This window comes from Mus caroli, unplaced genomic scaffold (genome assembly GCF_978045245.1).
Source record: "Mus caroli unplaced genomic scaffold, Mus_caroli_1 scaffold_7, whole genome shotgun sequence".
NCBI lineage: Eukaryota > Metazoa > Chordata > Mammalia > Rodentia > Muridae > Mus > Mus caroli.
In genome coordinates, this window is record NW_028227262.1 from 110,750,757 (window position 1) to 110,763,056 (window position 12,300).

The 12,300-nt window shown below is 45.7% G+C and overlaps 1 protein-coding gene across 4 annotated transcripts in view; it reads left to right on the top strand.

Moving 5' to 3' along the window:
- Positions 1–448: 448 nt before the first annotated feature.
- The window catches only part of Hipk2 (homeodomain interacting protein kinase 2), a 193,343-nt gene continuing 181,491 nt past the window's right edge, over positions 449–12,300 (top strand). For all 4 annotated transcript variants that reach the window (XM_085840688.1, XM_085840689.1, XM_085840691.1 and 1 more), the window contains exon 1: positions 449–613. In XM_085840688.1, the coding sequence (XP_085696814.1) occupies positions 595–613 (19 nt within the window). In that variant the 5' untranslated portion in view covers positions 449–594. The remainder of the gene's footprint in view (positions 614–12,300) is intronic.

The window sequence follows — 12,300 nt, forward strand, 5'->3', positions numbered from 1 at the left end:
TCGGGCCGCGCTCGGCCCCCGCCGACGCCCCGCTCTGCCCTTCGGCTCGGCCCTCCCCGCCTCGCATCCGTGCCATCGGCGCTCGATTGCGCGCGGACTCCCTGGGGCTCTTCCCGGCTCGTTCGCTCGCGCTTGCCCGCCCGCCCGCTCGCGCCCGGCCGCGCCGCCCCGCCCCCGCCCCCTCCCCCTGCTCCTCACGGGCAACTTTTGCCGGCGCCCCCGCCTCACAGCCATGCGGAGCTGAGCTCCGGCCCGGGCCCTGGCCGCCGCAGCCCGCCCCGGCTCCCGCCCTCGCGGACCCGCCCGGCCCTTGGCCTCGGCGCCTTAGCCGCCCCGGGCCGGCCGAGCCCCCCGCGCAGGGCCCGGGCCGCGGCTACGGCGGCGGCGGCGGCGGCGGTGGCGGCGACGCGCCCGCCCGGCCCCCTCCCCCGGCGCCGGCCAAGTGAGGCGGTGATGCGGGCGCTGGCGGCCTGGGCTGCGCCGAGAGCGGAGACACAGGCTCAAGATGGCAGATTCCCACTGAGGCTGAGGGGGCCGAGCTCGCGCGCCGCGTTCCCTTCTCCGTTGCCATGAACCGCGGACACCCCGGCCCCGATGGCCCCCGTGTACGAAGGTAAGGGGCGTCCGGCCCGCGATCCCCCTGCTCGCTCGGCCAGCCGCGGCCCCCGTAGCTTTGTTCTGCCCGCGGCCCCTCGCCCGGCAGCCCCCGGCCGCAGCCCCGGGCCCTGGTCCTGGGGGCTCGCGACCCTTCCCGGTGCCCCCATCCTGGGTCCAGACGGGACCGGAGCCGGCCTGGAGCAGGATCTTATTTCCAGGGCAGAGAAGGCGGCTGGGGGGTGTGTGCCGGTGGGCTGCTGCCCAAAGAAAAGAAATGGGGGCGGCGTGTGGGAAAAGACGGATCCGTGACTGCTTTCTGTTTATTTGTGATAAATGAAGGTGATGCGGTCCTCCCCCATTACCTTTAAACGATCTCCTTTCTACTTGTCCGTCCTCTCTGCTCCCTTTTCCAAACATCTCCACTCCCACCCCACACTCCTTTATTCTTCCCGAGCCTCCGATTTTTTGGGGGTGGTGGTGGTGGCTGTGGAATCCGATTGAAAGGGGCCAAGCGATGAGAGAGGGTTGAGATGAAAAGTCCATTTCAGACCCAGGCAGAACAATGAAATAGGCTCAAAATCTCCCCGCAGTTGGCGTGTGGAAGGGAGAATGTAGTTTGGCTTTTTTGGGGGGCGGGGAAGGGTGTGCGAAAGAAGGTTTTCTGGCTCGGCCTGGGTAGATCGGTGCTGTGCACCTTCACCTGGCGTTGGCTGATTTTTTTCCCATTTGACTGTCTTTAGAAGAAAGAAAAGGTAAGGCGATACAGCTCCTCGCGCACTCTTTCGGTTCTCTTCAGTCAGTTCCGTCAGCTTGCAGCGAGAAAATCAAGCCGGAATCAACTAAGTTTTTACACTTGTATGGGGTTTTGTGTGCTTGTAGTACCGGGTATTTTTCAACCAAAGTGTGCCAGATTTTTTCAGTTATTTCGTCGTGAAAATGTTTCTCTCGTGAAATCATTGAAATAGCAGCCCTTTACATACTTTTAGCGTGGGTCCATCTGGCTTTCTTTCGGTTTTGTTCAGATATTCTGTGTATGAAATCGCAAATGAGAGGGAAACGGGTTTGCCAGGAACCAAGAGGAGGGGCTAGGGGAGATTGTAATCCTATAAACCCAGGGAACTGTTGGGCCGAGTGAAACAGGGATCTCATTAATAGTTTTATCTCTGTTAGGAGAGTCTGATTTAAAAAAAAAAAAACTTATCTGAAAAGAAAATCTGTTATTAGTTCCAGGGCTCTAAATGAATTAGGTTTCTGCATGGACTCTCTTACCAGTCAGGCTCTGAATAACGAGGCTGTAAATAACCTATGGACTGTAAATATTTTTTCCAGAGTCTCTTAGAAACAAAGGGGCTGTTTAGAAAGCAACAGAGAAATGTTATTCCAGGGGCTTTCCTCTTTGATTCCGAAGAACACAAGGTCTATTTAAACGTTCCACACAACAAAACAAAATTTCGGATCACTCCACCACGTAGACTAGAAACATGCCAGTGGGGACGTGAACATGTAGGAGAGCCCATGTCGGGCATTCATTGTTCATCTGTGTCTAGGGGAGGGGGGCTGCAGTCAAAGCTCCCACTGTCTAGAGTGTTAAAATGAAACAGTTTTCTCTTTATTAAGTACCTCCTTGAGACTCCCTCTGCTGGACACTCGGGGTGAGCATTTTAGAAAGAACTTGGCATTGAATTCACAACTGTAATAGAGGAATAAAAATTCCTCTTCCAGGAGGCTGGGGAGGTGGGTGGGGATGTATTTTGTCAACTTTGAACAAAGCCACCCTGGGAACTTCATTGATTATGTTGATTTCATTTGAAATCCATGAGGAATGTAGGCTAGCCCCCGGGGCTAAGTAAGACCCAGCACAGTTGGTCCTAGGACATTGTTCTTTTAGTGATTGTGTCGGAAAAGGAATTACAGGTGTGTAAAGTGTTACACTGTAGGACTGTGGGATTCAGAGGTCTCTCTCTGCTTGGAGTTTTACTTTCCAGCCCTCCTCTATCCCAGGCAACCTAATTTGTCACCTCCTTTCCATCCTGGGTTTCCTTGGGCCTTGTCTGTGGGTTCTCTTAATTGTTCTTTTGTTTGTAGCTTTTTTTCTTCTTTGGGAGCATCTCTTACATCTTTAGAATTCTTTTCCTCGGTCTTGCTCAGCACTACTTCCCCACCAACCCAGAGTTACTCAGCCCAGAGCTGAGGCCTGTCTGGTCTTTTTGAGAGAGACTGTTAGGCATGCTATGAGACAGAGAAATGGCCTCCATAGTCAAAGTCTATGCTTCCAGTACCAAAGCTCAATCACAGTGCAGAATATGGCCAACACTACAGTGACCTCTCCCTTGAACCCCCAGTGACAATCTGTGGATTCAGTGAACCTGACTTTTATCATATTTCCACCAGAACCCAGGGACTGTGGTGCGTGCGTGCGTGCGTATGTGTGTGTGTGTGTGTGTGTGTGTGTGTGTGTATGGACTTAAATGAACAGGACTTTTTTTATAGACTTCTCCAAAAGAGGGATTTCTTCTCCTAATAGTTCCACATGATTCTTCTCAGAAGTCTAATTACACATGAGACTTTTTAGCTGGAATTTCTCAAATGGAGTGTGACTCAGATTCCGAGTGAAGGCTGGAATGTAGAAATCTAGACAGGTGTGCTGTTTTTGAAACAAAGCATATTTGATAATAGGAATTAATAAGTGGCAAAGTGTAACAGTCTTCTAGTACTGTCTTTTAAGAGTTGGCTTATAAATATCACATTAGTTTTCAGTGACTTGATACTGATCAAGTTAAACTTCTTGTAATAAAGGGGGATATTTTCTTAGAAGGTTAAACATTTGCCTTGTGATTATATTTCTCCATCAACTTGCTTACCAAGGCTTTTTCAGCATGGCATGCAAAGGTCAATCACAGGGGTCTGTAACTCTGGATTCCCAATTAGAGAGACCTAAATTCCAAGTTAACTGTGTCTCACTTACCTGAGATGTGGCTTGTTGATCAGTGTGGAGGAAACCAAAGAACCTTTCACATGCAGACTTGTAAACACTGGCATGCTGAAGTCCCTCATCAGATGGACCGAAAGACACCTGGCCACCAAGATGCAAATGGAGAAACAAGATCCGGAATCATCTTCCCTGAAAAGAGTTTTACAATGCGTAGTCTTTTGTATCTTTGCCTGTGTTTTTGTTGCACATTTGTTAATAAGAAAGCATAACCATTGTTTACCTTGTTGTTACATTTGAATAATGAATCAAACTCATTAGTTTTATCTTTGAAACTGGTCAGGATGGCAGGACACTCAAATCAGAGAAAGTGGGGATTGAATGAGCTTACGCCTTTACTTTTCAGAACTTTTAGCCTCTATTGGATTGTGTGAGGATACAGTTAGAACCAAGTCTATTTAGTAGCGTTCCTGCCTGGAGTAGGCATTTTCTCAGTATGTGTTAAATCCCTCTGTCTTCCTCGTTGTTTACAGGCATGATGACTCTAGGGAAAGCATAACCCTCAAATAGTTTAGAAAACCAGCAATAGGAACACTTCAATTTCAATTATTAATCTCCTGCTATTCCTTTTCTAGTTTGGGAACCAGCAACAATAAACCCCCGTAGCCACAGAAGAAAGAACCATTTTTTTCCTCCTCTGTGACCTTTCCGGAGTCTTTATTCCCATCAAGCTTCTGCTGGTTTCAAGTAGAGACTGTCTCTTCCATAGCAGCACTTTTGTGCTACGTTATAAATGTACAAACAACCTGTGAGGCAGACTTTCAGGGGCTGCAGCTGTGTCCTGGATGGCATCCCTGAGAATGAATGGCGACCTTTGCCCTTAGCAAGGACCCATTCCTGTACAAGGTGGCAGGCTAGGTAAGGAGTCCCGAAAAGTTCCTTACTGGTTCTTCTCAGAGGAGAGGCTCCTACCCAGCCACATGTCAGGGGCTGCCTCCCTAGGCAATTAAACATGAATTTCTCACCAAAGAAAACTGGGGGCTTTATGTAAGTTATGGCTGCTTACATACTTCATATTTTATGTTTTGTGCTCCTTCATTTCTTTCTTTCTTCCTTCCATAGAGAACAGTCTATGGCTAAGGCTAAAGCTAAGGTTCTTCCTTTGAGGCTTGTATGGAGCAAAGTACTGATGACCAAGAGCGTAGGACATGTGCACAGTTTTTATTGTTCTTTGCTAGGGTTTTCTGGTAGCCTTAGTATGACGATTCAGCTGCTTGGGGTTGCAGTCAAAGGTTGGCTTCAGAATAATGCCAGCATACTTGTGTGACCACTCAGAGCTCGAACTTGAAAGGCCCACACTCATAATAGCTCCATTTCATGCGACAATACTTTGTGGAAGGAGAAAGGAAAAAAAAAAAAAAAACCAGAAAATTGAAAACCCAGAGTACAGGAAGATCTTTATTTTTTTCTTTAAAAGAGGCTGAGAAGCGTGCAGGTTGATGATGGTGATTATGACTTAGACTGCGATTTGGGTCATGTACTTTCTGCTCTTTCTACTCGCTGAACTCCCTGTTTGTTCCCTCACTCGGCAGACCAGGCGCATCTGTCCTGCACTCAGTCAGCAAACATTCACAAAGGCTCTGCTGTGGTCTGGGCCTCATGGCAGGTTCTGCGTTTAGAGAAATGACAAAGACTTGGCCTCTGACCTCTGGGAGTTCAGGAATAGGGGAAGTGAAAGTCAAAATATTTAAACTCATACAGATTCACTGGGCAGTGTGTCTGACCCAGATGAAATGTTTGTTTTGTTTGTTTTTGTGCATGACAGTTCTTACATACTCTTGTCTTCTTAAGGTACAAAGGGAAGACCCTAATTTCTCTTTTACATTGAAATGTTTTCTTTAGTTGAACTTACTTTTTAAAATGAATTTCAAAGCTTCTCATTACAGATTTCCTTAGAAATTATTTAAATATCACAACCTCTTTTGCAGAGGATGCTTTTTTTTCTCTTTCATTATTTAACTTTTTTTTTTCCTTTTTTGGTTTTTCATGACAGGGTTTCTCTGTGTAACCCTGGCTGTCCTGGAACTCACTCTGTAGATCAGGCTGGCCTCAAACTCAGAAATCCCTGCTTCTGCTTCCCAAGTGCTGGGATTAAAGGTGTGTGCCATCACTGCCCGGCTTCATTATTTAACTTTTATTGTGTATCCTCATCAGTGCAAATACTGTTCTCACATGCACATGCTTGCTGGGATACTGCTTTTTACATTTAGAGTTGAAGGCTGCGTTGTGAGTGGGTCTCCCATCCATGAGTGCCTGTTGGAGAATTCCTTCCTGGCTTCACCATCTCACTTGTATTCCAGACAGTCATGTGGTGGGGACTCACTGGCGGGACATAGATGGGTCTTCACACAGTAGTTATTTCCCAGGAGGAGGTCATTCTGGGAAAAGGCTGGCTGTACCCTTAAGTCAGGAACATAGACCCTCGGAGCAGGAGCCTCTAAGAAGTGAAAGCTGCCTCCCTGCCCTCAGCAGAATCACCTGGGAGGGGACTAAGGGGATATGCCTTTGTCTAATCCTATAGTAGATGGCAGCCTTCCTAGTCTCTTTGTAGCCACGGAGGAAAGAACACCCCCTCTCTTTTTCCTGCAGCTGTGCCCTGAAAGGTATTCCTGGGAATGAAAGGTGACCTTTGCCCTTAGCAAGGACTCCTTCCCTGACTTGAATCTTCAGCTCACTGGTAGCTGTTATTCTGGAGAGAACATTAGCAATTCCTCATTAACCAGTTCTAGTAGTTCATGAATCTGATGGCACAGAGATCCTGGGGCCTGCTATAAATCTCATCTGCTTTTGATCAACTTGTTTTCTTTTACTTTGTTTCTCTAAAACATTTCATATATTTGAAGACAATACTTGGACTCCTTACTCCCCCCTCCCCCAGCCTATTTTTGCTTCTGAAATATCTCCTTTCTCTGTTGTAAACTCGCTAGTTTCTCTCCATTAAGAAAAATGGTGGTAATCAAATCTAAATGCAGTTCTTTAATGATAATCTTATTAGTATGAAACATGCAAGAGAAGGACTTTAGGATTCTCACTTCCTGGGAAATTTCTGGAGAGCAAGAGCCATGTCTGATTCATCTTTGTGTTCCCAATTGTAGCTTTACAATTCCTTAACCTTAGTAGGAACTTTATAAACATTTGTAGCATTGACTTCTTTTTAATGCCATCTGAGCAATACTTTACAACAGCGCATGACTTGCTTGCACTTAATTGGATCCTGAGCCTTTAAAAAAAAAAAGATAGAATCTGACTTAATAGCCCTGACTGGCCTGGAACTATATAAGTAGACCAGGCCGGCCTGAGACTCACAGATATATCCACTTGCCTTTGCCTCCAGAGTACTGGAATTAAAGATGTGTGCACCATGCCTGTACCCTGCTGAATATTTTTTTTTATACTTTTGTCTAACATTTTCACCCCCAATAAAGATGCTGCCTTCTGCTCTACTCTACACATCCCTTTGAATTTCATCTGTCTATTTCCAGCTTTTAGGGTGGTAGTGTCTGCTATGGATCAGACAGAATACCCAGGATATAAAGTATCTCTAACTCGGATTGCTCTTGGTTGAAGAAAAGAGTGCACAGAGTCTCTGTGACTCAGTGTAATATTACTTCACCCAGGTTAGAAAGGACAGGCTGTCAAATTCTTTATAGATTCTGAGTCAGCAAAACCCATACCTGTTTTACCAGTCAGTGAGCCAGGTGTTTATGGTAGTGGTTACAAGGCTCACTTCAGAGGGCGTCCTCCATGACAGTCTAGAGCCAGTAGAAAGGACAAAGTATAGTGGACAGTCTCATTGCCACCAGGTCATTTTCTGATGCATGGCTTTGCTATTAAAATAGTAACTTAGGGAAACCATTACCAAAAAAAAGTAGCAAGCCTTCAAAACTAAAAAATAGTCTTGTGGTGTCACTTATCCGTGAATCTGCTACTGACTAGATCTGTAGTGAAGTACTTAGTATTCTTTCTTTTATGATTCTTGCCTAACTACTTTTGCCCTAGTACATTCTAATCAATTAAGTGCCATGTTTAAATAGAACTAAGACTGATAGACTCTTTTGTGTGTGCTAATGTGTAGACATTATAAGAACCTTTGTCACAAAGAATGCCATCTAATACATAATAGAACAAGGCACCCCTCCCTTGGTGGTTCTCTCCAGCTGCAGTGAGAAATTGCTTCGAAGCACTTCATAACATGGGATGAAACAGCCCCTCTCATCCTCACAGTTACAGATCACATCTTGATTACAAAGGCTTGGTAGTGAAAATGGGGCATTTCCCTCCACACCAATATTTCATTATTCAATCTGTGAATTATTCTTCAATTTCAAAGTGACTTTTCCAAGGGTTTGTCAGACTCCATAGTGCCAGTTTTGTATAGAATTTTTGCATCATCCCATTTAAGAAGTCCATTTTTGTGGTCCTTTTACCTACAGCCTGTAAAAATAACACAAAACAAAGATTTGAAAAACTGGTTTGTTGCAAGTTAAGGAAGTTTTTGTTTTTGTTTTGTTTTTTCCCACTTTTCTCCACCCTCCAATAAAGAACTTATAGAACTCTGTCAAAAACCAGATTTCAGATTCCTGGAATTCTGCAGAAAGACAGCTAGTTTACCCTCCACATCCTGTGTTATAAGAATCCGGTCATCAGAATCCATGCTGAGAGCAAGGACTTCAGGTGGGAAGGCTGTTTCAGAGAATATTTTCCAGGGAAAGTGAAAGGTCATTCCAGAAGGCACACATGAAGCCTGCTTCACTTTGAATCATTTCTATCTGTAGCGACAGCCTAGAATGATCACTGTAGTTCATTAAGTATGACCTGAATCATAAGGAAAAGATTAATTGATATTCATTATGTTCTGCTTACTGAGACAGGGAAGGCTGTCTAATGTATCACAGAAATGAAAATGGTCAAAATAAAGTTTCACTTGATTATACCATGACTCACTCCACAAAGGATTTAAGGCCACATAAAGAGTTAAGTTTCTGGTAGGGAGGGAAATTAATTTATGTAGATCAATTTTGTGCATCAGCCTATTCCAGGGAAGCTGGATAAATGAGGTACTCCTTTTATAAAGACAACAGAAACAGCCAAAGCTCTTGTGCTGGCTTAACAAGGTGAATGGGCAGAGTGCATAATGGGATTCATTTGCAAAGTGATTTTTGCTTGGCTGGAGTGGCAAGCACAAAACAGACCAGCAGATGAGGACAGTAAGTGTTTTGGATCAGTTGTCAAAAGCTTAAAAGGGGTTCCAATTCAAGAGACATTTTATGGTGTGGAGAAGGGGACTAGTATCAAAACGACACTTGAACCAGGTGATTTTTAGTGGCCTGGATGTAATAGGAGGAGGGAGGGAACTTGGGGGAGCCTGCCAGGAGGCTGGGTACTGTGGAAGGAGGTGTGAGTACTCTGGAGATGGCTGGTGTCTGAGTGGTCTACGAGTACATTCAGAGAGAGAGTATTTGTCAGTAGTATCTGACCCAGAGGTTCAAGAAGTATTTTTTCTGTTTTGCTTTCCTCCTGTACCTCTGGCAGGGATCTAGGATCAGGGAGACTTGCTGGTTTGGGTAAAACTTTGTTTTAAAAAATTCTTTTAAGACTCTCTTCTTTTTGTAGGCTTCTTTACATTGTACAGGGCCTTCTTGGACCATAGTACAACCTGGTAGGGCCTTCATGAGTTAGTGTTCTACCTCTGACACGTGAGGATCCTAAAGTCCAGATCAAAAAGAGGCTGTGGATGCTGCCTAGGGAGGCTGGGGTGGAGTGGGGTGGAGTTGTGGAGTGTGCACAGAAGCTCACAACAGCCTAGAATGCCTACCTTCTAGGTTCCTAGGATTCATCAGAACCACTTCCTGTTATCCCCAGTGTTTGTGGGAGCTACTGACCTCTAGTCTCCCGGGGTACCTGCCAGCCTGCAGCACTGCACTGAGGCCAGCACCTAAAGGTTGTGTTTTTCTTTCCTGAGGAGAGCAAGGTCCTCAGCTCAAGCATTTTCAGTCTTCTGTTAGGAGATGATTCCTTATGTTTTCCTGACAAGTTTATAGCGTGTCACTATGAGCTACTTATTAACAACAGATAATCACAGGCAAGGGACCAGTGTAATCAGGATTAGTTTCACAGAACCTCAAAACACTTTTAAGTCATTAAGCAGCTTTTAGAACAAATTTGCCTTCCTAAGGTCCAGTTTTGAGTCATTCTTGCCCTTTGACATGACCACAAACTTGAGACTGGCCACTGCTTTCAATAACAATATGACCCCACTGGACCCTGTGAGCACACTTGCACTGGTGTTGGTTTTGACCTGCCTGGGAAGCATTTCTGTCCTGCTGAATGACTTCTGGACACAGACCTTAGTTAACACTGATGAGAGTACAAACAGGTTTGCTTTGACATTAGCAGATCCTGGGGCAAGCATGCATCTGATTACCTATGCCACTCTGTCTTCCTGGTTAGTGAGTCCAAACTGCAACCACCTCACCTCCTCTTGGGACTTGGGGTGTCCAATGGATGCTTGTCAGGCCTAGGAGTACATACCCATAGACCCTAAGAAGGCTTGAGACCTATGGACAGGGAGCCTACAGCCCTGGGGATGTAGGAGATAGATAGTGGATTCTCAGCCAATGGATGGGCACACCCCTTGGTTCTGGAGACCCCTCAGCCATAGAATGGGGTGCTAGGTGCTTTGAGTCTTGCCTAAAGGCAGTGCTAATAGGGAGGCACCTTGTGTTCCAAACACTTCAGTAATGAGGACTATTTGAAATGTTTCCTCTGTGCAAATGGCAGCTGTAATTGTGCCACCTCATGTTCTGTTCCTCATTCTCTCCCTTCCCTCCTATTCATCTTATGCTCGGAGTTGCTTCATAAAGTACAGGGGTCATGAAACTGACCCAGGTCCTATGACTTGCTAAGGTAGCTCCAATAGTCAGCATGTTCCTCCCATCAGTGAAACTTCATGGAAGACCTTGTAAATCTGATAGCTACTTTGTTGTATGAGTTTTGGCCACTGGCAGTTGGGGCCTCCCCTCCTGCTCATCCTTGACAGTATCTTTCCTCTCCACTTTAAGTGCTTATTATCTACCCACAGGGCCCCTCTGCCTACCTACTTATCCTTCTGGCTCTGTGGATCTTGGGCATGTTTGTTCCTTGTTATCCTGGTAGGTGGGAGGGTCTAAGGGATGTCATAGAACTCTCTGAAGTGTATCTTTGTGGGGCACTATTTTGGAGAACCATCAGTCACTTAGAGGGCTTGTTAAAACATGTGGCCTTGCCCCTAGAGTTTTAATTTGTAAAGTCTGTGATAGGCCCCAGTTGCATTTCCAGTGGAAAGTCATTGTTTTGGAGGAGTGGATTCTTAATGAAGAATCAGTGCACATTTAAAATCAGATAGGTATTTGTCTTCGATGTGTGTGGGAGCGACACGACATTAGCAGGACTGGCAGTCCTGCTGCTTTGTGACTATGACTTCCTGAGAGGCTCAGGAATGTGCAGAGGCTGCCTCTGTCTTCTCATAGACCTTCCCATCCCCTCTGGCACGTCAGTGTTTGCAGGGGTTATGTCCTTCGCGCCTTCCACAGCCAACTAGTCTGCAGTTTGGCCCTGGGACTCTGGAACAGACTGGGCAGTCATCATTCACATAGTAACATATTATTATTAGCTAATGTTTAAGAGCTCTGTGATTTTCTCAATTTATGGAAGGGGAAATTGAGGCTTGACAGTATTTAATAATGTATTCAAAGCCTCTGACTAGTCATAGCAGAGCCAGAGCTTGAACCTGAGTCCACTGACACCAGCCTGCTCTTGTCTTGACGTGTTGGCCACTCTCCTCCTCACAGGTTTGTTAGAATGGCCCAGACAGCATACAGTAAGGATCTAGAATTCTTCATAGAGAAGAAATAACTAAGTTAAGACCATTAGTGCTAGATTGTTAATCTCCCCAACATAAATGCTCTTCAATACCCAAGCCAGACAAGGTAGTGAGAGTGAAGCACAGTACAGTGGCTGGTGTGGAGGAGGGGTGTGGGACAGGGCAGCCAAGCCATGAGCCCACTTTCAGCAAGGAGATGAGTTTTGAACAGCTGATGCACACAGACTTATCAAGCACAAGAGGTTGCCTGCTGCATAGTAAGACTTTACTGTATCCCTGTGGCATTGCTGCAGGGTTGACTGCACTGTTAGCAAGCTGTACAGATGACATAGGAAGGTAGGCAGCTCTCTCTGCAGAAGGCTCAATACAAAGCAGCCTAGATCCAACGGGTACCTTTTATTGTCAGGTTATGCCTGTGTAGTGGAGACTTCCCAACCATTGTAGATAAGGAAGTGGAATTAGTAAATACATTGGTTCTTCTCTAGACATAAATGACTTTGTTTCAGTCAAAGTCTGAATATTTTAAAACGGCAGAGACAGATTTATGTTACTTTCCTTGAAAGATAAAGTGGTAGGCATAGAAGTTAGGTCTTCTATGGGAAGAGCCCAGTACAAAACCAAACCACATCACTCACTTCAAGTATAGCATAACTTTTGTTTTATTTGAGACAAGATCTTTCTATGTAGCCCATACTGGCCTCACACTCTGTGTAACAAAGGTTAGCATAGATCTCAAGATCCTCCTGTTCCTGAGTGCTAGAATCACAGGCAGGTATTATCATGGGGGGGTGGGGGGGAAGGGAGAGAGAGAGAGAGAGAGAGAGAGAGAGAGAGAGAGAGAGAGAGAGGATGC